This window comes from Aureococcus anophagefferens, assembly GCF_000186865.1.
Source record: "Aureococcus anophagefferens unplaced genomic scaffold AURANscaffold_3, whole genome shotgun sequence".
Taxonomy (NCBI): domain Eukaryota; class Pelagophyceae; order Pelagomonadales; family Pelagomonadaceae; genus Aureococcus; species Aureococcus anophagefferens.
The window spans coordinates 688905-714478 of NW_008705563.1; the positions used below are offsets into that span (position 1 = coordinate 688905).

Sequence of the window (25574 nt, forward strand, 5' to 3'; positions counted from 1 at the left end):
ACGCCTGCGACCTGTTGAAGGCGCCGCCGACGACGAGGGACCTCGACCGCGTGCTCGGCCGCGGCGACGCGCTGCGCGTGCCGGGCGCGGTGTCCGCGCACTTTCGGCAGGCGTCGGACCGCGCGAAGACGCTGAAGCGCAAGCTCGCCCAGCTCTGCCGCAAGCCCGACCCGCCCAAGGCGCCCAAGGCCAAGGTCGCCAAGGTCGCCCGGGACGCGCCCGCGCCGCTCCGCGCGTCGTCGCGCCTCGACGGCGCCGGCGTCGGCGGCGACGAGCCCGCGCCCAAGGCCGCGCCGGCGAAGAAGGAGAAGCGCGTCGACGTCGCCGCCGTGCGCGTCGTCCTCGACGCCGCGCGCCACGTGCCCGTGCGGCTGGAAACGTTGAAGCGGCGCTGCGCGTCGATCGCCGAGGACGCGGGCCGCCGCTACTGCGAGTGCCGCGGCCCCTCGGACGGCTCCTTCATGCTCGGCTGCAACGCCTGCGACGAGTGGTTCCACGGCGCCTGCGTCGGCGTCGACGAGCACGACGAGGCCGCCGTCGACGCCTTCAAGTGCGCCGCGTGCGTGTCGCGCGAGACGGGCGCGCCGCCGGCGCCGGCCGCGCCGCGGCCGTCGGACTCGGACGACGACGAGCCGCTGGGGTCGCCGCGGCCCGCCGCGCCGAAGCGCGACGCCTTCGCGCTGCCCTGGCCGCCCGCGGCGCTCTGCGCGCCGCCGGATCTGCGGGTGGCCGTGACCGCGGCGCTGAACGCGCGCCGCGGCGGCGACGCGCCGCCGCCGCTCCCGCCCAAGCCGCTCCCGCCCAAGCCCCTCGTCAAGTCGCCGCCGCCGCCGCCCATGCCGCCGGCCCTGCCGCCGCGGCCCGCGGCGCCGCAGCTGCCGTCGCTCTTCGGCGCGGGCCTCCGGCCGCCCGCGCCGGGGCCGCCGCCGCCGGCCGCGACGCCGCCGGCCGCGATGCCGCCGGCGATGCCGCCGGCGATGCCGGGCGCGCTGCCGCCGCCGCCGAGCCTGCCGGCGCCGGCGATGCCTCCGGCGATGCCGCCGGCGATGCCTCCGGCGATGCCGCCGGCGCCGCCGCCCGCGGCCGCGCCGCCGACGCCGCCCGCGTCGACGGCGGACAACGGCACGGGGAGCGCGAGCGTGTAAGAGACTAGGGCGACGCTTAAGTGTGGCGTGGGGCGATCGAGCTCTGCGATGTCGATATCGATTCACGACTTGGCTAAGTCGAGGGTGCGCGGTCTGCATCTTCGCAGCACAGGTATGCCTCAAAGATGGAGCTGATCTGTTCGAAGAACGCTTCCTGATCTGCTGCTGATGAAGATGTTCGAAGAACCCCGCATTCCCATCGTGCCGTCATGATCTCATACGGCGTGAAGGAATATGTGCGCGACTGCATAGTCTTCTGCGACTTCTGCATCAGGAGCTCAGGTTGGTTTTCGCAGACAATTTTGGCGGTAGCGACGCATGTCTCAACGGAAAGATGACTGCTTGATGAAAACATGAGGTGATGGAGAATATTAGACCCATACCCAACAGGCCCGCGCTCTCGGTACCAGGATCTCAGCCCGCTTTCATATAAGAGCCGTATCACGTCAACCGTGCTGCCCAGGAGGTATGGATTATTTCGGTCAAAAGCCTGCATAAACGCGTCCCGGTCTCCATCGGAGCGATCAGGAGAACGGGCGCCAGAATCGAGAAGGGAACGAATGACAGAGATGTCTTGAAACTCGCATGCGATTTCGAGCGGTGTGTACGGTATGTATGTTGCAATCGGGCAACTTTTCGGCACGACAGAAACTTTGTTGGGATCTGCACCGCGAGCGAGCAGCTCTGGGATGATGTAAGCTGGAAGATTTGGAAATCGCAGCGCGTAAATCAGGGCGTAGTCCGCCGGCAGCCGGAAAAGCAATGAACGGAACGGATCTTGATGGAACAAGTGATTTTTTACGGTCACGATGTCGAAATACTGGAGTTGGCCAAGCACGGATCGGGTCAGCGACTCGCAGCTTTGAGACCACTGGGTCATGTCCGCATCGGCGGAAAAGCGTACGACCAAAGCGCGGAGATGTCGCAGACTTTCAAGAGGCCGAGCGAGCTGCGCCATCACACTCGCGGAGTTTACGATCACAGACAAGTCTTCACATAGGAGTAATTGCTTCACCATCGGCGCTGCCCGAGCGTTGAATCTCATATTTAAAACACAGCGGACGTAACCCAGCGCCTTTCGGCCCGCACGATCCGTCGTCATCGCACTGAGCGCATCTGAGAACTGGAGGTGATCGAGGATGATGCCGTGGATCGGCGGTGGGAGGCGGCGCATCATCTTCTGCGACGAGCGGCGCGCGCGCGCCGCACAACACCTACAAATGCGCTGTGGCAGATCTCGCGCCGCTCAGCCGCTCGCCGAGAGACCCGAGCGCACCCTCGCGAGACGATCGCACGCCCCCCCGTCAATTCTCGACGACTAACGCGCCCATAAATCCCATCACAATCGCTCGCATGGAGCCGCCCACCTGGCAGGAGAAACAGAGAGAGTACGAGGCCAAGAAGGCCCGGGCGAAAGCGCTCCGGCTCCGGCTCACCTGCACCATCTGCGGAGCGAGACCAAAGACCTTGCTGAACTGCCCCTGTGGCACCACGCAGTATTGCTCGACTGAATGCCAAAGAATTGACTGGCGCGACCGGGGGCATCGCAAGGCGTGCAAAACGATTCGCGCCGAGCGCGCGGCGGAGGCCGCGCGGGCGGAAGCGCCGACCCCGCCGTCGCCCCCGGAGGTCGTCTACGGCCCAGCGCCGCGGTCGCACGCCGACGAGATCCGCGCGCGCATTACCGCCGAGCACGAAGCCGCACGCGCGCGGCGCGAGGCGAACCCGGAGCCGGAACCGGCGTCGGCGCGGTTCGGGGGTTGTTGCCCGATCTGCTTGGAGAAGTGGAACGTGAATCTTGAGACCATGCTACGCACCTGTTGCTGCCGGCTGATTTGCATGTCGTGCGAAAAAAAGATTGGGACCTATGACCCGTGTCCTCTCTGTCGAATGCCAGCCTCGCAATCGCCGCAGGAGGAACTGGCTCGAATTCGCCGCCACGTGGAAAACGAGGTCCCCGAAGCGATTAATTATCTGGGGGCATGTTATCGCGACGGTGATGAAGATCTTGGCATTCCAAAAAACTGCAAGAAAGCCGCGAAGCTATGCAAGCGCGCCGTGGAGCTCGGAAATGTGGATGCGATGCGGGATCTTGGCGTCATGTACAGCCTCGGGCAAGGTGTCAAAATAGATTTGAAGAAGGCGATGCAGCTGGATCGTATGGCTATAGACCGGGGCGACGTGATAGCGAGTTACAACCTTGGATGTTGTCTTCGTGAGAACGGAGATTTCGACGCGGCTTTCCGATGCTTCCGAGCAGCCGCAGATCAGGGTTATAGGTGCGCGATGGTGAACGTCGGGAATTGTTACTCTGGAGGCTCAGGAGTGCAAGTCGACCTCGACGAGGCCATGCGCTGGTACGAGCGCGCCATCGCCAAAGGCGACGAAACCGCCAGAATAATGCGCAACCGGCTGAGGGACCATCGCAGTGCCCTCGATCGGAAAGCAGCGGGAGACTTGCCGAACCCTTCCTTCACCCCACCTTAGACGATCAGGGCAAGGCCCTGTAGACGGTCGCAACTAAAATGACAACTAACACCACTCGCTCCAAAACCAGCACCCCTACTCCACGGCCTGCGCGCGCTGCTCGTCCCAGAGCAGGCGGCCCATGGTGTCCTCGGGCGCGCGGCGCTTCGGGTCGCGGGACTCGTCGGGCACCTGGACCGTCACGGGCTTCTTCGAGTCCTCGCGGAAGTCGACGCGCGTGATCAGGCGGACCGTGCGGCCGCACCGCAGCGGGAGCGCCTCGCTGCCGTCGGAAAGGACGAACTTCCGCCCCTCCGGCGACGCGCGGACGGCCAACACGGCGTCGTGCGCGACCTGGCGCGCGCGGTCCAGGTTCCGGATCACGCGGTGCGGGTAGCAACCCGTCCCGTCGGGCCGCAGCCCGAGCGCCGCGTGCGCGCGGGGCCGGTCCGCGCCGCAGTGCACGAGCTGGACGCGCGCGCCGGCCAGGAGCGACGCCGGCGCGCGCCAGGGCTGGTGGATGTGGTCCCGGGGCAGCGCCGCGAGCTCCGGGCACCAGCGCCGCACGTAGTCGCCCTCCGGGTCGCAGTTCTTCGCCGCGTGCACCGGGTGCATGACGAAGTTCCACTGGTCCATGCCGGACCGCCCGCCGTTCTGCCACATGAACGCGTTGATCGCCGCGTCCGCGTCCACCAGCGTGTCGTGGAACCAGGCCTCGCCGTGGCGCCAGTCGAGGTGGAGGTGCTCGACTAAAAAGGACGCGACGACGTGGCGCACGTAGTTGGGCATCCAGCCCCAGACCCACAGCTGGCGCATCGCCGCGTCGACGAGTGGAAAGCCCGTGAGCCCGAGCTGCCAGGCCCGTAATTTCGAGCAGGCGTCGCCGGCGTCGCAGGCCGCGGCCGCGTCGGCCCAGGCCTGCTTTTCGTACTGGGGCCGCAGCGGCGCGTCGCAGAGCGTCGGGAAGTACCACAGACTCCAGTAGGCGAGGTCGCGCCAGGCGAAGCGGCGCAGGAAGGTCGACAGGGACCGGGGCGCGCGCTTGCCGTCGCCGCGGTCCAACGCCTTCGACACCTCCGCGACGACGCGTCGCGGCGACAGCTCGCCGAAGCGGACGTGCGGCGAGATCAGGGCGCCCGTGAGATCGAGATCCGCGCGGAACCGCGTCTTCTCCTCGTCGGCGAAGCACTTGACCGCGCCCGCGGCGAAGCGCGCCAGCGCCGCCCGGCCGCCGCGCTCGCCGATCGTCCACGCCGCGTCGACGCCGCCGTGCCAGTCCCGGGGCTCCGCGGCCGCGCCTTTCCGCGCGGGCACGCGCGCGAGGCCCAACGCGGCGACGGCGCGGGGCCCCGCGGGCACGGCCGCGAGCGCCGCGGCGAGCGCGCCGCGCGGCGGCGCCGCGGTCCGCCGCCGCGGCGCGTCGCGCGGCTCCGGCGACGGGCCGAGGCGCGCGACCGCGGACCGCCACCAGCCCACGGAGCCGAAGCCGCCCTTCGTCGCCGTCTCCACGGGCCGCGCGGCCCAGGGCTCGTGGAGCACGGACGCGCGGAACGTGCGCACGCGCGACACGGGCGCCGCGGCCGCGCGGACCGCGACGTCGCGCGCCACGTGGGCCGGCGCGCACGCCCGACAAAACAGCAGCTCGACGTCGCCCGCCGCCGCCGCGAGCTCGCTCAACAGGGACGCCAGCGCCGCCGCCGTCGTCGTTTGCCGCGCGTCGAGCACGCGGAGCTCGAGGCCGAGGTCCGCGGAGAGGTCCGCGGCCAAACTCTTCAGCGACCGGTCGAGCCACAGCCTCGCGGCGCCGCGCACGGGCCAGCCGCCGTCCTCGCCGTCGGGCCCGAGCACGAAGACGGGCACGACGCACGCGTCGGGCTCCTCGCAGGCCGCCGCGAGCGCGTCCTGGTCGTCGAGGCGCAGGTCGCCGACGCGGAACCAGACGACGCGCAGCGACGCCGCCGAGGACCGCCGCGGCCCGCGGACCTTGGCGGGCCTCGCGACGCGCTTGCAGAGCGGGCACGAGTCGCGGCTCTCGAGCCAGGCGTCGATGCAGGGCGCGTGGAACGCGTGCTTGCAGCGCAGCGCGACGCAGTTCGACCCGAGCGGCTCGAAACAAATGGAGCACGTCGCGTCGCGCGCGGGCGCCGCGCCGCGCCACGTGTCGTCGAGGGGCGGCGCGGCCTCCGCGGCCGCGCGCCGCTCCTCGCCGGGCCGCGGCGGCCAGCAGAGGCCGCGGATCACGGCGGGCACGGGGATGGAGGATTGGTCGCCGAGCGTGATCTCGCCCGCGTCCGCCGCGCCGGGCCGCGCCCGGCGCACCGGCGCCGCGTCGCCGAAGAAGAAGGCCGCGTCGTCGTCAATTGCGCCGCCGGCGACGGCGACGGCGACGCGGTCGTCCACCGGCGGCTGCGGCCGTCGCGCGCCGCGCCGCTTGCTGCGCGCAGGGGTTGTCGTGCTCCGCGTCGCGCGCGCGCTGCCGCCGCCGACCTCGTCCCAGGCGTGCTGCACGCGGCCCATTGCTGAAGGCGCAGGCGTGCGGTCGATAGGCGTGCTGTTCCAGGTGCGCTGTCTCAGCGGAGCACCGAGTCAGATTTCCACCGCCGCGTCACTTCACTGAGACTTCACCGTGGCGGCATGCACGAGGCTGCGCGGATGAACGCGCCGTGCAGAAGTTCCCTGTGCGTTCCCCCCTACGCGCCGCGGCGCGCTGACGGAGACGCGCAGCGGCATGAAACGCGACTGGTGGGCTTAATCCGCGGGCCGCGGGCGGCGGCCCCGGGCGCGCTTCTCCGCGCGCACTTCGCTGAGCCAGCGCGCCACGCGCGCGGACGCCGACACGTCGCGCCCCGGCGCCGCGGCGAGGGCCGCGTCGAGGTCCGCGACGGCCGCGCGCGCGGCCCCGTCGCGGAACGCGGGCGCGTAGCGTTCGTCCGGCGCCACGGCGCCCCGGGGCCGCTTCGGCGACGGGCAGAGCCTGCCGGAGAAGGCCTCCTGGTGGTGGCGCGGCAGGGGCACCTTCTGGTTGAGCGCCGCGACCGCGCGCTCGAGCAGCGAGCACTGCGGGTCCGCCTGCGGGTCCTCGCGGCACGCGGCGGTCGCGGCGCGCTTCGCCGCCGCGAAGACCTCGAGGTGTCTGGCGTCGGTGCCGCGCGCGTCGAGGGCGTCGTTCGCCGCTCGCACGAGGGCGACGTCGTTGGGCTGCGTCGCTCGGAGGCACGCGGCGGCCCCGTCGTCGAGGCTCGACGGCAGCGCGTCCCGGTCCTTCGATCGATGTCGCGTGTCGCCGACGACCTTCCAGGAGTCCTGCTTGACGCGCCGCTGGTAGACGCCGTGGACGATGTCGCCGCCGTCGAAGCCGTAGTCCCGCGCGAGCCAGAGCAGCGACTCGTCGTAGCGTTCGTTCACGACCGCGAAGACGGACCCCTCCCTCACGGACTCCACCAGCTCCTCGAGGCGCTTCGGCTTGGGCTCGCGCCGGTCCTGGTGCGTGAGGCCGACGAGCGCGCGGGTCATGCCGTCGAGCGACACGTGCGTCGACCGGCGCACGCGCTCGAGCGCGAGGAGCTGCGGATCCGCGGAGACGTTGCCGCAGTAGTCGCCCGGCGTGAGTCCGTACACCCCCATGCCCCAGCCCTCCGCGCGGCCCTGGACGACGGCGCGCGACGTGAAGACGGCCCAGGCGGATTCGAAGCGCCGCTCCGGCGCGCGGACGACCGTGAGGATCCGCGCCTTCGCGAGCGGCACGGCTCGCTCGAGCTCGCGGATGAAGGCCACGTGGTGGAGCCAGATGTCCAGCGGCCAGGCGCCCGTGTTGCTCGGCGGCTCGCCGCCCCGGGCCTTCACGTCGAGCTCCGTGAGCGACCGCGGGTTGAAGGACGCCACGAGGTGCGTGCAGAGCACCGTCCGGTTCCTGTTCACGGCGTGGCGCACGAGCAGGTTCTGCAGCGTCGTCCCGCCGACGCGGTGCAGCTTCACGAAGGCGATCGGCGTCGACGCGCGGGCGACCGCCGCGGCGAGGAGCAGGGCTGCCGCGCGCGCCGACGGCATCGCGCGCGGGCGGCAGCCTTGTGTTATGCCGTTCATTTGCCGTTCAAGGTGCCGCGGGCTGCTCTACCGTAGGCTCGGTGCGATGCCGAGATCGTCTCGATCCGCGCAGCTCGACGCCGAGGCCGTGCGAGAGGCCTGCGATTGGATCAATGCGCTCGTGGACGACGCGGCCCTCGAGCCTGATTCCTTCGCCGCCGGGCTCAAGTCCGGCGCCAGCCTCTGCAAGCTCATCAACGCCATCAAGCCGGCGACCATCAAAAAGATCTCCACGAGCGCCCTCAAATTCAACGAGATGGACAACATCACGGCGTTCCTGCGCGCGGCCAAGGCGCTCGGCGTGCCGGAGCGGGACCTCTTCGATACGATCGACCTCCACGAGGAGAAGGACCTCGTCGCCGTCGTCCAGACCGTGCACGCGCTGGGGCGGACCGTGCAGACGGCGATGCCCGACTCGGCGCTGCCGGTGCTCGGACCCAGGCTCGCGACGGCGAACCGGAGGTCGTTCACGGAGGCGCAGCTCCGCGCCGGCCTCAACGAGATGACGTTCCAAACGAAAGGCGCGGACATCGAGCGGCTCGCCGTCGACGAGAGCGCCTCCATCACCTTCGGCAACGCCAAATCCGGCGCGGGCGACGCGACCGTCGCCTCGAAGCAGACCGCGGGCGCGACCATCGAACGACTCGCCGTCGACGAATCGATGAGCATCACCTTCGGCAACGCCAAATCCGGCGCGGGCGACGCGACCGTCGCCTCGAAGCAGACCGCGGGCGCGACCATCGAACGACTCGCCGTCGACGAGAGCGCCTCCATCACCTTCGGCTCGGACCGGGGCGAGCGCCGCCCGCCGCCCGCGCCGCCGCGGCCGGGCTCCATGGGCGCGAGCGCGGGGTCCTAAAAAAAAGCCAGAATTACGCCGCCGCCTTGCGGAAGATGAAGCCCGGGTTGAGGTCCTTGGACGCGGCGATGAGCTGGTGGAGGAAGCCGTCGATGAGGAGCACGAGCCGCGCGTCCGGGCTCGCGTCGACGTTGCCGTCCGCGTCGAGGGGCCCGACGACGACGGCCCAGCGGTTGCCGCGCATGCCCTGCCAGGAGACGTCGTAGATGTACTGGCTCCGCGCGCGGACGTTGAGCTTCATGCCGACGTACTTGAGCCGGAGCGCGGGCTCGATCTTGTCGAACTCGCGGCTGCTGTGCGTGTCCGGGATGTGGAGCCCGTCGACCTCGTAGGGCTCGAGGTAGTTGGCGAACTCGTAGCCCGCCTGGGGGCAGGCGCCCTCCGCGCCGAGCCGCCGGCGCAGCCGCGCGGGCCGCGTGTGCTGGCGGCAGCCCGTCGGCAGGTGCGCGTACTCCCCGACCAAGACGGGCGGCAGGTCGTCCCAGTTCGTCACGAAGGACTCGAGGAGCGTGTGGTCGTGCTGCTTCACGGGCAGGCCCTTGCTGTGGACGACGTCCTCGAAGGCCGCCAGGTCCAGGAAGCCCGCGAGCTTGTCCAGGATCTCCACGCGGTGCGCCGGCATGCACAGGTTCTCCTCGTAGTTGATCTTCAGCACGCGCGGCGCTTTTTCGCCCAGCCGGTCCGCCGCCCGCGCCGCCTCGTCGGCGAAGGCGACCTCGCGGTGGCGCCAGGACTCGAAGTTGCCGACGTCGAGCGCGACGGGCTCCGTCCGCCGCCGCCGTTCGTCGTGCTGGACCCAGTCGTTGTTCCTCTGCGCGACGCAGATGGACACGTACTGGGCGAGCATGTGCGTCCGCTGGAGGACGACGACGTGGCTCGCCCAGTCGAAAAAGGCCGGCAGCTTCTGCCACTCGAGGTGCTCGCTGAAGAGCTTGAAGCCCACGACCTTGCGGCCTAAACTGTGCGACGCGACGAAGTCGAGCAGGACGCGCGGCGTCGCGTGGCGCTTATTGAACACGTCGTCGCCGACCTTGAGCCCGCCGTCGAAGCCGTCCTTCTCGCTCTTTCGCAGGTCGTTCTCGTGGAAGATCTCGCCGTGCATCAAAATGTCCGCGTGGCGCCGCAGGGTCTCGATGAGCAGCGACGAGCCCGTGCGCGCACCGGACAGGACGATGAGCCGCATGGCCGCGTCGCTCGGCTCCTGCTGGAGCCGGCGCGACGGCGCATCCGACGCCGCGCAGACCGCGACGGCGAGGGCTGCCCAGCGGCGCACCATCGTTGTGTCGATTTTATAACTTCAAGAACCGTCTCGCATTTAAGAGGACGCCTAGCCGAGGGCGACGTCGAGGGTCATCATGAGGCCGAAGCCGAAGAGGAAGGAGAGCGTCTGCTGCTTGTTCCCCGTCGTCGAGTGCGCGCCCTCGAGGGACTCCGGGATGAGCTGGTCGACGACGACGTAGATCATGGCGCCCGCGGCGAAGGCGAGGGCGTAGGGGAGCACGGGCGTGACGACGAGCACGAGGGCCGCGCCGAGGACGCCGCCGACGGGCTCGACGACGCCGCTGAGCTGGCCGAAGAGGAACGCGCGCGACGCTGGCATGCCGCTCCGTCGGAGCGGCATCGACACCGCGAGGCCCTCGGGGAAGTTCTGGAGGCCGATGCCCAGCGCGAGGTTCAGCGCCTTGGCGCGCGACGCGCCCGGCAGGTCCGCCGCGGCGCCGCCGAAGCCCACGCCCACGGCGAGGCCCTCGGGGAAGTTGTGGAGCGTGATCGCGAAGACGAGTAAGGCGACCGCGCGCTTCTGCGACGCGGCCTTGCGCCCCGCGTCGTCATCATCATAATCGTCGAAGGACGGCGTCGACGCGCCGCCGCGCTCGAGGAACGACGACGACCGCTGCGGGCCCCGCCGCCGCGCGGGGCCGCCGTCGGCGCGCGGCGGCGAGCCGCTCCAGCCGCCGTCGCTCTTCTTGCCGCCGTGGCGCGGGCTGCCGCCGCTCAACAGCTTGGTCTGCATGAGCTCCAGCGGGTCTAGGGACCCGTGGCGCTCCATGTACTGGTCGCACGCGAGCATGCAACAGCAGCCGACGGCGAAGCCGACGGTCACGGGGAGGAAGGCCCAGCCGCTCCCGTACCTCGCCTGCGACATCTCCAGCGCCGGCGCGAGCAGGCTGAAGAAGCTCGCCGACGTCATGACGCCGCCGGCGAAGCCCAGCATGGGCTGCAATATCTGCCGCTGCGTCTTCTCGTCGCTCGGCAGGATGAAGACGAGCGCCGCGCCGCAGGCCGTGACGAACCACGTGAAGCAGGTCGCCAGGAAGGCGTCGAAGGCGGCGCGCAGGAGGCCCATCCTGGACCTTCCTGGGTAGGTTACGTGCTTCTACCGGCTCCTAAAAACGCCATAAATTTGGCCATTGCGCACGGACTGGCTCCACCGTCGCACCGACGTCTCCACCGACTTTGTTGAGGCGCGCCGCGCAGGGACGCCTCCCGGGGAACGCCTCGGGGACGCCTCCGGGGTCGAGGTCGACGAACTTGTCGACGACGACGCACGAAGGATGCAGTCGCTCCGATCCGCTAGTAGTACGCCTTAGTCCGCCGGCTCGTGTCCGCCGCGCGGTTCGTCGCGCGGACGATGGCCCTCGCCTGCTTGAGGTAGGTGGCCTCGCGCGCCTCGATGGCCGCGGCGACGTGGAGCAGGCCCTTGCGCCGCGCCCAGTCCGCGGCGGTCTTGGGCCCGCGGCCGCCGCAGGAGGAGCTCTGGGGCGGCTCGCCGGCGACGCCGAGGTGGGGCCCGTCGACGCCCGGCGCGCGCAGGAGCACGTCGACGACGGCCGCGCGGCCCGCCCAGGCCGCGACGATGAGCGGCGTGCAGCCGAGGGCGTCGGCCTCCGTCGCCGACGCGCCGCAGTCGAGGAGCGCGCGCACGCACCGCACGCGGCCGCGCCACGCCGCGAGAAAAAGTAAAGAACGCTCGGCGAAGAACGCGAGTCTATGAGTTGCGAGTTTCCGATCCTCGCCGAGCGCTTTGCGAAGCCGCGCCGCGCCGTCGGCCTTGTGCAGCGCCATCCAAAACCTCCAGACGGTGCGGTCGCGCTGCATTCTCTCGGCTTCTCTCTGCCGCCGTTCGGCGCTGAGCAGCGCGGCGAAGGGGTCGCCGGTCTTGGCGCGCGTGACGCGGCCGCCCCGCGGGAGGACGAGCTGGAGATGCTGGGCGACGGGCACGGCCAAGTCGTTCGTGACGACGCCCGCGGAGCAGGTCAGGCGCAGGACCAAACATTCTGCGACCGATGTGTCGCTCACGTAGGCGCAGATGTGCGCGAGCGTCTCGCCGGGGAGCTGGAACACGCGGTGGGCTGGGGCAGCGTCCATGCCGCTGGGCCTCGCGGCTGCGCTGGTGCGAACGGCGCCGCGGCACGTCCTTCGGAGGCGCCCAGAGCTTGGCGGCTTTTTAGTGGGAAATTGCGAGGCCTTCAAGGTATCCAATTGTTGCCGCCCGCAAATTGGTGCCTGCCCCGGCTTTCGAATTGCATTCCGCCGGCCGCGCCGCCCCGGACGCGCGATGGCCCTCGCGGCGGCGCTTGCGTCGGCCCTGACGGAGGCGCGGGCGACGATGGCGGCGTCCGTCGTCCACGAGGAGAACTTTTTCGACGACGCGTTCCAGCAAAACGGCGCCGTGCGGCGGCCGAGCGTCATCGACGCGACCCCGAAGCGGCCGCTCGTCTTCCGGCCCGTGGAGCGGCGCGAGGCCGCGACGCCGCCGCCGCCGGACCCGGCGCCGCCGCGGCCCGCGGTCCGCGCGCCGGACCCGCCGCCGGACCCGGCGCCGCCCGCGGCCGCGGCCGCGGCGCCGCCCGCGGCGCCGGCGCCGCGCGCGGCGCCGGCGACGCCCGCGCGCGCGGCGCCGAAGCCGATCCTCGACGCGGACCTGTCGGCGGCCGCGGCGCCGCGGCGCGACGACAGCGACGACTCCTGCGGCGAGGCGCCGCGCGCCGCGAGCCGGCCCGCGCCGCGGCCGAGCCCGCCGCCGGCGCGGCCCGAGCGGCCCGCCGCGCGCGCCGCGCCGGCGCCGGGCGGCCGCGCGGCGCTCATCGTCGGCGAGGCCGTGTCCGTCGCCGCGCGCCGCGCGCTCTACGCCGCCGTGGAGACCATGGAGCGGCGCTGCGACCGCGTCGAGCGGCGCTTGGAGGCGCGGCTCGACGCGCTCGAGGCGCGGTGCTCCGCGGCGCTCGGCGGCGTCGCCGACCTGCTCCAGGCCCGCGAGCCGACGGAGGTCTGCCTCCGGGCGGCCCAGCGCGCCCAGGCCAAGGCCGAGGCCGCCGCGGCCGACGCGCTGAGCGCGAGCCGCCGCGCGGAGCGGTGCGCCGCCGGGTCGAAGGTCCCCGGCAGCCGCGAGGCGAGCGGCGACAACGACCCGGAGCTCCTCGGCGACGTCGCGCGCTTCCGCCAGTCCGAGGCGCTCGAGGCCGTGCCCGAGCCGCGGCCCGCGAGCGCCGCCGCGGCGCCGCCGGCGACTAGTACCGCGGGCGCCGCCGCCGACGCGCGGACGCCCGCGAAGCGCGCCGCGAAACCCGCGAAGACGCCGACGCGATCGTTGAGCAAGCGGCTCTCGTCGATCTCGCCCATGCGCCGGCGGCGGCCGTCGGAGGCGCCCCACGAGGACGCGCTCTCGTCCGCGGCGAAGGCGCACGCGGCGTTCGTCGCCGAGGCCGCGACGCCGCCGCCGCCGAAGAAGCCGCTGCGCGTGCCCGCGGACTACGAGTCCATCCAGGCCGCCCTCGACGCCGCGCCGACGCACGGTTTGGTGCTCGTGGCGCCGGGCCACTACTTTGAAGCGCTCGTCGTCGCGCGCGCCGTCGAGATCGAGGCCGAGGGCTACGCGCCCCTCGCGGCGGACTTGGACGATCTCGCGCCCCGCGTCGTCGTCGAGGCGCCGAGCCCGGGCCACCGCGCGTTGCTCGTGACGGCCGCGGGCGCCTGCGACGCGCGGGGTCTGGCGCTCCGGTGCTGCGAGCGGTCCCGGTCCGCGTCGCCGTCGGGCGAGTCGTCCTCCAAGCAGCGGCCCTGCGCGGCCGTCGGCGTCAAGGGCGGCGAGCTCGCGCTGGCGGGCTGCGTCGTCGGCTCCGCGTCGGCGCTGAGCGGCGTCAACGCGCAGCGCGGCGCGACGCTGAAGCTGCGGGACGTCCGGGGCGCCGCGTGCCGCCACACGGGCGTGCTCCTGAGCGGCGACCGGACGACGGCGACGCTGGAGCGCTGCGCGCTGGACGGTAACGGCGCCCACGGGCTGGAGGTCCAGGACGGCGCGCGCGTGGAGCGCGCGCGCGACGTCGTCTGCCGGCGGAACGCGCTCTTCGGCCTTTTTCTGTCCGACGCGGACTCCTTCGCGGACCTCGCGCGCTGCGACCTCGGGGGCAACGCGCGCTGCGGCGTCTGGGTCCAGTCCGGCGCGACGGCGCGCCTGGCCGACTCGACGCTCGCGAACAACGCGGAGCACTGCGTCGCGCTCTCGGAGCCGTCCTCCGCCGCGCACCTGACGCGGTGCGAGCTCGCGGGCAAAGACGACCACCTCGCCTGCTTCAACGGCGCCGTCTTCGCGAACTTGGACGCGAAGGACTGCTGCTACGAGACGCTAAACGGGCGGTGAAGCGTCGGGGTGCCGAGGGGGTGGCAGGCCGGGAGCCGGAGTGGCGGCGAGCGGCGGCGCCGGTGTAGGCTCGGTGTCGAACCCCGGCGCTCGAGCTTTGTGGAGACGGCCATCGACTGGAGCCGCAGCTCCGCCGCGCTCGTCGACGCCGACCTGCGCGAATTCTCGACCCCGCCGCTCACCCGCTGCGACGCTCGATCTGCGCGGTCGTACGGACGATGTCGGACCTTAACGGTCTGCTCTCGGAGGCGCCCGCGGTGAGTTTTTCGCCGCGAAGCGCTTCCTCTCGCGTCGCCTCACCCTCGCGCCGCCGCAGGTCATGAACGGGAAGGACGCGGACGCGAAGACGGCGCACGCCACGAAGGTGCCGCGGCGGCGTCGCTCCCGCGGCGCGCGGTCGTTCGTTTTCGCGCGCGCGCGCCCGTTCCCGACGCGCGCGCCCGCGCGCGGGCCTGCGCCCCGACGCGCGCGCCCGCAGGTCTTCGCGTCCATCGCGCGCATCGACGACAAGCAGATCGACGCGACGGTCGACAAGATGGAGCAGGAGCCCGCGGACATCCTCCTCAAGTACGTCTACCGCGGCCTCGAGGAGCCGACGGACAACAACGCGTCGCTCTTCAAATGGCAGGCGAAGATCCTCGACAAGTTCGGCATCGGCTCCGTCGTCCGCGTCCTCACGGACAGGAAGACGGTGTGAGTGATCCCCCGCGCGCACCGCTGTCGTAAACGTCGAGCTGTTCCCCGGCGTGTTACCCGGGGCTGTGGGTTGTCTTCGGGGAGGAGGGCCGGGGATGTGGGCCGGGGAGACGCCGCCGGCCGGGAGGGCCGCGCCGCCTCAGATGAGGCCGGCCGCGGACGCGAGGGAGACGGCGTACCAGAAGGCGAAGAAGGCGCCGAGGACCCGCGCGGCGCCGTAGCTCGTCGTGAGGCCGCGGAGGCTGTCGACGTCCGGCGGGCGCGTCGCGAGGTAGGCGTGGTACCCGAGGCCCGCGGCCGCGAAGAGCAAGTAGCAGGTTGGTTGGTCCGTGACGCCGTAGAAGCCGGCGCCGAGGCTCAGGACGTACTGCCAGAGGATGCACGGCACGAGCTGGAGGCCCAGCGTGACGGGCTTGTCGCCGAGGACGGACGGTTGCTCCCAGAGCTTCTGCCGCGTGCAGGACGCGCCGACGAGGGCGACGCAGGCGTAGGTCAGGCGCATGGCGTTGCGGAGCGCGATGCGGTCGTCGGCGACGCGGCGCGGCGCCACGTCGACGAAGATGCCGAGCACGTAGGCGCTGACCAGCGCGGCGACGAACAGGGGCGCGAAGAGGTGGCGGCAGACGACGCGGAAGGGCACGCCCGCGTCGCGCAGCTTGCGGTAGAAGACGCGGCAGTTGTCGCGCATGAACGCGTCGAGCCACTCGAGCGGGACGACGAGCAACCCGTCGAGGAACCCGACGGGGTCGGCCATCGTCTGCACGCCGACGAGTACCAAGGCCCAGTAGGGCTCGACGACCGTGAAGGCGACGCCCGCGGCGACGATGGCGACGACGGAGCCCGCGGACACCATCATCAAATCCCCCGGCGAGAAGGCGACGACCATGGTTGCGGAGCGGCGCGCGAAGTGCAGCGGCGCGTCAAGTGCTATGTGGCGCGGCGCTTAGAGAGCTGCGCGGCGCGAGAGAGCGACGCTTTGACGGGGTGGCTGCGAGGCGCGACGGCGCGAGGGGCCTCTTCGATGACACTGAGACCTCGAGCTTGTTTTGTGGCGATTCAATGTTGCCGTCAATCAACCAACTTGCCCTCGAGAATCGGATTTGGCAGCCCCGACGCCGCCATCCTCGCCGCCGCCAGCAGCTCCGGCAGCTATCCTCGTCGACGCGATTCGGCGCCGCGCGGCCCGCCATCCTCGTCGCCCGCATCCCTGGGCGGCCGCCGAAGCGATGGGCGCCCACGAGCGGGCCCTCGTGCTCCTCCTCTTCAGCGCCGCGTCGACGGGCCTCATCTACGTCTCCTCGGTCTACTCGCAGGCGCTCAAGGACACGCTGGACCTCTCCCAGGACGACATCGAGACCATCAGCCTGTCCTGCTACCTCGGCGGCCTCTTCGGCTTTTTGCCCGGGCGCGTCTCCGACGTCATGGGCACGCGACGGACCATATGCTTCGGCGGCGGCGCGCAGGGGCTGCTCCTCTTCGTCTTCTGGCTCGTGGCCAAGAAGCTCGTCGTCGTCCCCGCGCCGCTCCCGCTGCTCTGCGTGCTGACGTTCCTCCAGTACCTCTCCTCGGGCTGCACGGTCGCCGCGGTCTTCTCGGCGCTGAGCCGCCTCTACGGCGAGAACCGCGGCGTCGTCGTCGGCATGGGGAAGGCCTACGTCGGCATGGTCGGCGCCATCGTCACGCAAATATACCACGGCGTCGTGCCGTCGGCCTCGGACGGCGCGGCCGTCGACTTCATCTTGGTGACCGGTCTGGCGTCGCTGGCCCTCTGCTGGATCCCCGCGCTGCTGCTGGACGCGGACGAACTCCGGGAGCCCCACGGCGGCGGGCCCGCGGCGGCGCGCGTCGGCGTCGTCCTCGCGGTCGTCGTCGCGACGATCGCCTGCTGCACGACGTCGGCGCTCGCGGACCCGCGCGGCGCCGCGCGATCGGCGCTCGCGGCCGCCGTCGGCGCGCTCCTCTTCGCGCCGGCGCTCACGCTGCTATTACCGGACGACAAGGCGCCGCCGCCCCTGGGCGACGCGCTCTGCGCGCCGGCGAAGCACCCGCGCGGCATGCGCACGGCGGAGATGCTGCGGACCGTGGAGGCGTGGCTGCTGCTCTATGTCGTCGTGACCATCGTCGGCACGGGGCTCGTCGTATCCACCAACGGCGCGCAGATGGCCGCGGCCGCGCGCGTCTCCGGCGGCGGCGCGCTCGTCGTGACGCTCTTCTCCGGCGCCCAGGGTCTGAGTAGGCTGGGGGGCGGCGCGGCGACGGACGCGCTGCGGCGGAGGGGCGTTCCTTTACAGGTCGCCTTGGTCGTCGCGGCGCTCCTCGGCGCCGCGGCCCACGGCCTCATGTGGCTGTCCAAGCCGGCGTTCTTCGAGGTCGGCGTCGTCCTCGCGGGCCTCGCCTTCGGCATCGTCTGGCCCTTGATGGTCGTGCTCGTCCGCGACCTCTTCGGCGACGAGCACTTCGGGAGCAACTACATGGTCTACGACGGCGGCTCGTCCTGCGGCGGCGCGCTGCTCTTCGCGAAGTTGTTGGTCGCCGCGTCCTACAACGCGCACAAGGTGCCCCTCGACGACGACGACGCGCCGGGCGACACGTGCGTCGGCGCGAAATGCTTCCCCTACGTCGCGGTCGCGGCGCTGAACCTCGTCGCCGCCGGCGCCGCGCTCCTCCTGAGCTTCGGACCCCTCGCGCCGACGCCGCTCGCCGACCGGCGCGACGACGCCGCGGACGACGCCGCGGGCGACTACGCCGCCGTGCGCCTCGGCGACGAGCCGCCGGGGGACCGCGACGAGGGGGACAAGAAGGTAAACTGAGGACCTTCGAGGCCCGCGGCGCGACCTACGCGTGCCCGCCCTTCGTGCTTGTGCCCCACTCCGCGCTCTGAGGCCGACGCATCCTACTTAAGTTACTCCTTACGCGACGGAGATCGTATGGCCGAACAGAACGACGAGGGCGAACTCGCCCGCGCCGAGGGCCCAGGACGGGAACTGCGCCTTGTCGACGAGGCCCGCGAGGTACGCGAACTGCAGGCCGCCGGTCGCCGCGCAGACGGCGCTGAGCAGCGCCGCGCGCCGCACGCTCGCCGCGTCCTCCGCGAGCAGCCAGGCTAGCAACACCGCCGCGCCGAAGGCCGCGCAGGAGAAGAACGCGTGCGCGGGGAAGTAGTGCGACTCGCGGATCGCGGCGACCGCGACGATGGACACGCCCGACGTCCAGGCCAGCGCGAGCCGCGTCGCGCGCCGCGCCGTGCACCTCTTCGCCTCGAGGTTGATGAGCGCCGCGAGCGCCACGAACCCGATGAGGACGCACACGAAGCTCCGCCGCCAGTGGTCGAGGACCGCGCTAATGTGGGCCTTGGAGGCGTCGAGATCGCCGGAGAGGAAGGCGTCGCCGTAGGCCGACGCCATGAAGGCGACCTGCGTCGCGAGCACGGAATTCGACGCGGCGCTGCTCGGCGGCGCGCGGCGCATGGCTGCGAGAGCAGCCGGTCTTGATGCTCGAAGAGGGGCTGCCGCTTTCTATTCGGTTCTTGAGGGGCAACAACATCTCGCAAATCGGAGTATGGAGGCGGCCGCGATGGTCGGGCAGCCGCCGCAGCCGCGGGATCGGCGGCGAGGCGCCGCCCTGCTCGCAATCGCCACGCTGGCGAGCCTCGGGGTCTTAACGCACCGCAGCGCCGCCGCCGCCGCCCTGCGGACCTACGTCGCCGCCGACGCGCCACGAACGTCGTCGTCGGCCTGCGCGTCGTCCCGGATCCGCGCGGCCCGGGGCCTGCTCGCGAACGCGTCGCTGCCCGCGAGCGCGGCCCTCAAGCCCGCCGCCGAGGTCGACGCCGACGAGACGACCGCGGCCGCGCGCGCGCGGACGAAGATGGCGCTCACGCAGCGCGTGTCGTTCTCGCTCGAGGAGCCCTGCTCGAGTCCATCCCGGTCCATGTCCTACGTCGTCGCCGCGCGCTACACGCCCGCGAACGGCGCGTCGAAGCTGCCGCCGCTCTACGTCGCCACGGGGCGGCGCTTCGCGGCCTGCGGCGACGGGCCGGCGACGCTCTCCGGCGAGCTCAAGCTCGCGCGGCTCCGCGCGGCGACGGTTTATGATGTGGACGTCCTCGTCTACGACCTGGGCACGGGCGCCGCGTCCCTCGAGTGGACCGGGCGCTTCACGTCGGCGTCGACGGGCTGGGCCGCGTTCGACGGCGGGGCCTTCGTCGACGTCGCGGGCGCGACGCCGTCGTGGCGCGTGCTCACGATGGCGGCGCAGCAGGACGCCCTGGGCTTCGACGACCCGGGGAACCTGTCGGCCGCGGCCCGGGGCAAGTCCTTCGACGGCATGCTGGGGGTGGACGGCGAGGGCCACGTCGTCTGGTACTACCACCTCGCGGGCTTCGAGGCCTGGGACTTCCTCGAGAACGGCAACGTGGCCCTCGTCGCGCGGCGCCAGGGCAACCTCGTCGTCCCCGCGAAGCGCATCAACGGCGACGACGTCGACGCCAACGCGAACTCGCAGCTCCAGGAGGTCGACGTTACCGGCGCGCTCGTCAAGCAGCGCGCGTCGTCGTGCGCGGGCGCGCCCCTGGGCTACAACGCGCTGAGCCACGAGTGCCGCGCGGACCGCGCCACGGCCCGGGCCCGCGGCGGCGTCGAAGGGGGCGGCGCCGTGGACGTGCTGTCCGCGCGCTACGGCCTGCGGAGGATCCCGAACGTCACCGTCGTCGCCAAGGGCCTCAACGGCTCGGACGCGCCGACGACGACCAAGGCCGACACCTTCTTCGGCACGCAGATCGTCGCCTGGGACCGCGAGACCGACGACATGGCCGTGCTCTACGACCTCTTCGACCTCGCGCGGCCCGCGCGCGACTCCGTCACGTTCGAGAGCTCGAACTGGAACGCGGTCCGCGGCGGCTGCAGCGGCAACACGACGCTGACGGGCGTCGAGTACCACCACGTGTCGTCCGTCACCGTCGGCGTCGAGTCCAACCTCCTCGCGAGCTCGCGGACGCTGAACACGATCTGGTCGCTCGCGCACGACGGCTCCGGCGCGCGATGGACGCTGTCGTCGTCGCTGGAAGCGGGGCACTGCGCGGACTGCGCCGACGCCGGGGGCGTCTGGTACGCCTTCGAAAAGGACGCGGACCGGTTCTACGACCCCCACGGGGCGCTGCAGCTGCCGAACGGCGACGTCCTGGTCGTCGACGACGGCGACGACCGGCCGGGCTGCGCCGTGGACCGGCGCGGCCAGTGCTTCTCGCGCGTCGTCTGCTACGCCCTCGACGCGGCGGCCAAGGTCGCCCGCGTGCGCTGGCAGTTCGAGTGGCCCTACGGGTTCGCGGACGCGGACGGCGCGGCGCGCTCCGCGATGGACGTCGCGGCGCGCGACGCCTACTCGTCCGTCGGCGGCTCCGTGGCGCCGCTGGCCAACGGCAACTACCTCGTCGCCTTCACGTCCGTCGACGCGCGCTCCGCCGACGACGCGCGCGGGTCCGCGCTCGCGTTCGAGGTCGACGTCGCCGGCGGCGCCGCGGCCGTGTCGAGGCTCGCCGTGCCGACGCCCCTCGCGGACCAGGACAAGCAGGGCGCCTACCGCCTCGTGCCCTGGGACAGCATCGCCGCCGAGACCCACGTCTGCCCCTTCGATAACTCCTAGCGGCGGTCGTTGCTTGTCCGTCGCGGCGCCGCGCTCGGCCCCGCGATGAGTGATCATGCTGGAACGATCTTCGCGGCTTGCGAGAGGCTGCCCCGACCGACAACCCTTGCGCGCGCGCGCCGCACGCTGCCCCGACACCATGCTCGCCTTCCTCCGCAACTGCCTCTTCGGGCCCGACGACCGCCCGAAGCTCCGGCCGCCGCCGCGGAGCGAGGCGGCCCCGTTCACGCTGCTCAACGACAGCACGCACGAGGTGCAGGTCTGGAAGAATGGCAATGGGCCCATCACGCGCGTGGCGCCGCACTCGTCCGCGGTCATCGACGCGGAGCGCCACGGGGGGCTGCGGTTCACGGGCGTCCCGGCGGACGCGTTCGACGCGCGCGTCCTCGACAAGTCGACGGTCGTCGTCGTCGCGCACTGGACGCCGCGCGCGGCTCCCGGCCTCGTCGTCCGCGTCGACGACGCCGACACGAGGCGCGTCGACGCGCTCGTCGCGATCCGCGAGGCGGGCCTGCTGCCGCGGGCCCTCGCGAAGGTCCGCGACCGCATCCGCCGGCGCCACTCCGCGGCGACGGCGCTCGCCGCGCGCGCGCGCGGCCTCGTCGCGCGCGCGCGCGCGCGCTGCCCCTGCTGCCTCGACGACGTGCCCCGCGGCGTCATGGTCAAGCCCGCGCGGTCGTGCCGCGCGGGCCACGACGTCTGCCGGGGCTGCGCTCGCCGCTACCTCCAGACGTCCATCGACGACGGCCGCATGATCCTCAAGTGCCCCGGCGCGGGCTGCGGCGCCACTTTGACGAACCGCGACGTCGACGTGCTCGCGGGCGCGAAGCTCGTGGCGAAGCTGCGGACGCGCGTCGTCGAGGTCCAGCAGCGGCGCCTCGCGGAGCTCGAGGCGGCGAGCGGCGACGACGGCGACTTCGTCGCCTGGGCCTCGAAGGACTGCCGGGCCTGCCCGAACTGCCGCGTGATCATCTTCCGCTACGCGGGCTGCGACCACATGTCCTGCCGCTGCGGCGCGAGCTTCAACTGGAACACGACGGGCCTGAAGGTCGGCGCGGCGCACGCGGCGCCGCTCCGCGGGGCGACGTGGACCTGCGGCTTCTGCACCTTCGAGAACAGCGCGCTCCTCCCGCGCTGCGAGATGTGCCGCCGCGGCCGCCGATCCCGAGATGTGCCGCCCGAGATGGACTGAGAGACCAGGTCTTAGCCCCGGGCGCCCCTAGTCCAACCCGCAGACCCCGAAGTCGCTCCCGCCGCCCTCCTTTTTCCGGTTCTTCTCGCGCCGCTTCATGAAGTCGTCGACGCCGTCGAGTTCGAGGAACTGCTTCTTCGAGATGGGGCAGCCCTTGAGGTCGAGGCGGTCGAGGGTCTTGAGCGCGAGGAGGCTCCGCGGGAGCCCGGCGAGGCCGTTTCGCTCGAGCGACAGGCGCCGGAGCGCGGGCGCGCGCGCCGCGAGCGCGTCGTCGAGGCCGGCGATGGCGTTGCCGTCGGCGACGACCTCGACGAGCGCGGGCCAGAGCGCGCCGTCGAAGAGGAGCAGCGCCGTGAGGCCGCAGTCGGACGCGACGAAGATCCGCAGCCTCGCGAGCTTGGCGAGCGCCGCGGGCCCGCAGCCCGCGCCGAGCGGGTTCTTCGCGCAGCGCAGCTCCTCCAGGGCCGTCGCCGCGGCGAGGCAGGCCTCGAGGCCCGCGGACGTCACGCGGTTCTCCGAGAGGTCGAGCGAGACCAAGGCGCCGCTTAAGGCCGGGAGCGCCGCGAGCCTGTTCCGGTGGAGCTTGCAGGTCCGGAGCTTCGGGAACGCGCCGGCGAAGTCGGGCAGCGCCTCGAGCTTGTTCGCGCTCAGGTCGAGCGTGCGCAGCTTCGACGCCGCGCCGCCGAGCTCCTTGACGACGACGCTCGGCACCTTTTCCAGCTTGTGCTCCGTGAGGCTCAGCACGCCCGTCTTCGCCGCCGCCTCGACCTTTTTCTTGACGACGGAGCTCCCGGTCTTGTTCTTGGGTGCGCTTGACATGCCCGCCATTTTGGCCATGTCATTTCCCATGCTGAACGCCGCGTGGGAGAGCGCGGTCTATCGTCTCAACTCGAGAGCTGACCTCGTTTGGAGTCTCGTTGAAGTCTCGATGCCGTCCCGTAGGCCTCGCCGTACGCGTGCGCAAAGCCCCCCAATCATCCCCCGAAACCACCACCACCGTCGAGTCCAAGGCCGGGCGTTAAATACGACGCCTCCTCACGGCGCTTCGGGCAGGCCGAGGTCGTGGCCCATGCGCGCCTGCTTCGTGCGGAGGTAGGCGACGTTGTCCTCGTTCGGCGTCGTGACCAGGGGGACGCGCGCCGCGACGGCGATGCCGAAGGCCGCGAGGGCGTCGCACTTCGCCGGGTTGTTCGTCAGCAGGCGCACGGCGTCGACGCCGAGGTCGCGGAGCATCGCCGCCGCCGCTCCGTACGTCCGCGCCTCGACGGGCAGCCCCTGGTCCGCGTTGGCCTCGATGGTGTCGCGGCCCCGGTCCTGGAGCGCGTAGGCCCGGAGCTTGGCGCCCAGGCCGATGCCGCGGCCCTCGTGGCCCCGGAGGTAGAGCAAAACGCCGCCGGACGCGCGGACGAGCTCGAGGCTCCGCTGGAGCTGCTCGCCGCAGTCGCAGCGCCGCGAGCCGAAGATGTCGCCCGTGGCGCACTCGCTGTGGACGCGCACGAGGGGCGCGAGGCGTCGCGAGTCCGTCGCCGGCGCGGCGGCGGCCGCGCGGTCGCGCGCGGGCCGCGGAATCCGCGCGCGGTCCGCGGCGGCGCCGGGGCACACGTCGCCCGCGAGGAGCGCGATGTGCTCGACGCCGCTCGCCGGCTCCGCGTAGCAGACCGCGTCGAAGAGGCCGTGGGCCGTGGGCATGCGCGTGACCGCGCCGCGGACGACGGCGGCGGCGGCGCCGTCGGCCGCGCCGGGGTCGCAGGGCGCGCAGCGCGGCGCCGCGGCGCCGAGCGTCGGGGGCCGCGGCGCGGCCACCGCGGGCGGCTGCGCGTACTCGGGTGCGCGGGCGACCGGCGGCTTCGACCGCATCGCCGACGAGGTTGCTGGGGGTGGCGGCGGCTGCGGCGGCGCGGCTGCAGCGACGCGCATGCTGTCGCCCGGTGATTTGCACATAGTGCTCTATGAGGTGCTGGCTACTGCAGTGGTCGCGCTGGCACAGCAGTCTCCGGGCGCGTGGCAGCACGGTGTGGCACCTCACAACCTCTTCAACTACAGTCAGATCGAGACGCTTCAGGTCGCACCCGCGGCGGCGGCGCGCGCGGCGACTTCCTCCCCACACGCCTCTCCCAAAGCCCGGCTAGTCGGAACTTACGGGACTGCGGCGGGGGCGGTCGCTGGCGCGGGGGGTCGGCGCGCGGGCGGGGACGCCGTCCGAAAGAGCGGGGGGAGGTGGCATATCGAGCGAGGTCGGGCGACGTCACGGCGCGCCGGGCGGCGCGTCGTCCTCCGATAGGCCGAGGTCGTGGCCCATGCGCTTCTGCTTCGTGATGAGGTACTTGTAGTTCTCGTCGTTGGGCGTCGTGAGGACGGGCACGCGCTCGACGACGGTGACGCCCAGCTTCTCGAGCTCCTCGGCCTTGGCCGGGTTGTTCGTGAGGAGCTTGACCTCGGAGAGGCCGAGGTCGCGGAGCATGGCCGCCGCGCCGACGTAGTCGCGGCCGTCGACGGCGTGGCCCAGCTCCGTGTTGGCGTCGACGGTGTCGCGGCCCCGGTCCTGGAGGCCGTAGGCCTGGAGCTTCGCGCCGAGGCCGATGCCGCGGCCCTCGTGGCCGCGGAGGTAGAGCAGCACGCCCGCGTCGGCCGCGTGGATGTCGCGCAGCGCCCGCTGGAGCTGCTCGCCGCAGTCGCAGCGCTTGCTCCCGAAGATGTCGCCCGTGGCGCACTCGCTGTGGACGCGCACGAGGGGCACGGGCGGCGCCCCGTCCGTCGCGCCCGCGCGCGCCGACGGCGGCGGCGCCGTCGAGGGCTTTCGTCGCTCGGGCCGGGGGATGTCGCGCCGGTCCGCGTTCGCGAGCTCGCCCAGGTCGCCCTTGAGCAGGGCCACGTGCTCGAGACCGGAAGCGACGTCCGCGAAGACGACCGCGTCGAAGTCGCCGTAGGCCGTCGGCATGCGCGTCATCGTGCCCCGCTCCAACACGAGCGGGTAGGGCTCGGGCTTGGGCAGGTCCGCGTACTCGTCGCGGGCCACGCTCCGGCGGTACTGCTGGATGTCGGCGATGGTCGTGAAGGCCAGGTTGTGCGTCTTCGCGAACTCGCCCAGGTCGTCCCAGCGCGCCATCTCGCCGTCCTCGTCGCGGACGATCTCGCAGAGCGCGCCCGCGGGGGCCAGGCCCGCCAGCCGCGCGAGGTCCACGGACGCCTCCGTGTGGCCCCCGCGCTCGAGCGTGCCCCCGGGCCGCGCGCGCAGCGGGAAGAGGTGGCCCGGCCGGCAGAACCGCTCGTGGCCGCTCCGGGGATCCGCGAGCGCGCGCAGCGTCCGCGCGCGGTCGCTCGCCGAGATGCCCGTCGTCATGTCGCCGCCGAGCAAATCCACGGACACGGCGAAGGCCGTGCCCTTGGGGTCCTCGTTCTTCGCGACCATGGGCCCGAGCCGGAGCTCGTCGAGGCGGTCCCCCGGCATCGCGACGCAGATGACGCCGGACGTGTGGCGCACGGTGAAGGCCAGCGTCTCCGCCGTCGCCGTCTCCGCGGCGAAGATGAGGTCCCCCTCGTTCTCCCGGTCCGCGTCGTCCGTGACGACGACGGGCTCGCCGCGCCGCATCGCGTCCAGCGCGGCCTCGACGGACTCGCGGCCGAGGCACCAGCCCTCGGCGTCGGCCTCGGGCATGAGCACCGTGCCGGCGTCGTCGACGGCGCGCGCGAAGCCCTCCGTGACGTCCACGCCGAGCTGTTGCGCGGGGGGCATGCGCGTCGCCGTCGCGACGACGAGGGACCGCGCGAAGCGCTGCCGCGGCGGCCGCGCCGGGCAGAGGGCCGCAGTTCGCGCGTCGGGCACGAGGCCCAGGGCCAGGGGCACGGAGAGAA

The 25574-nt window shown here is 72.2% G+C and overlaps 5 protein-coding genes across 5 annotated transcripts; 2 read left to right on the forward strand and 3 right to left on the reverse strand.

The window, feature by feature from the left end:
* Positions 1–4100: 4100 nt before the first annotated feature.
* AURANDRAFT_6503 (hypothetical protein) lies at positions 4101–4481 on the reverse strand (the record flags this gene model as incomplete). The annotated part of the gene is made up of 1 exon (XM_009035304.1): positions 4101–4481. A coding segment is annotated over one exon (381 nt), but the record flags the coding sequence as incomplete, so codon positions are not given.
* Positions 4482–7731: 3250 nt separating this feature from the next.
* On the forward strand, positions 7732–8208 carry AURANDRAFT_7090 (hypothetical protein; the record flags this gene model as incomplete). The annotated part of the gene is made up of 1 exon (XM_009035308.1): positions 7732–8208. A coding segment is annotated over one exon (477 nt), but the record flags the coding sequence as incomplete, so codon positions are not given.
* A 1672-nt stretch (positions 8209–9880) lies between these two features.
* ZIP1 (putative Zn transporter) lies at positions 9881–10900 on the reverse strand (the record flags this gene model as incomplete). Its single annotated transcript, XM_009035802.1, has 1 exon — positions 9881–10900. One exon carries the CDS (start codon positions 10898–10900, stop codon positions 9881–9883), a length of 1020 nt encoding a protein of 339 aa, XP_009034050.1.
* Positions 10901–14657: 3757 nt separating this feature from the next.
* AURANDRAFT_16575 (hypothetical protein) lies at positions 14658–14888 on the forward strand (the record flags this gene model as incomplete). Its single annotated transcript, XM_009035396.1, has 1 exon — positions 14658–14888. A coding segment is annotated over one exon (231 nt), but the record flags the coding sequence as incomplete, so codon positions are not given.
* A 7869-nt stretch (positions 14889–22757) lies between these two features.
* Positions 22758–25311, reverse strand: AURANDRAFT_20787 (hypothetical protein; the record flags this gene model as incomplete). Its single annotated transcript, XM_009035801.1, has 3 exons — positions 22758–23205; positions 24497–24705; positions 24739–25311. The coding sequence occupies 3 exons, from the start codon at positions 25309–25311 to the stop codon at positions 22758–22760; spliced, it is 1230 nt and encodes a 409-aa protein (XP_009034049.1).
* Between the last annotated feature and the right edge of the window lie 263 nt (positions 25312–25574).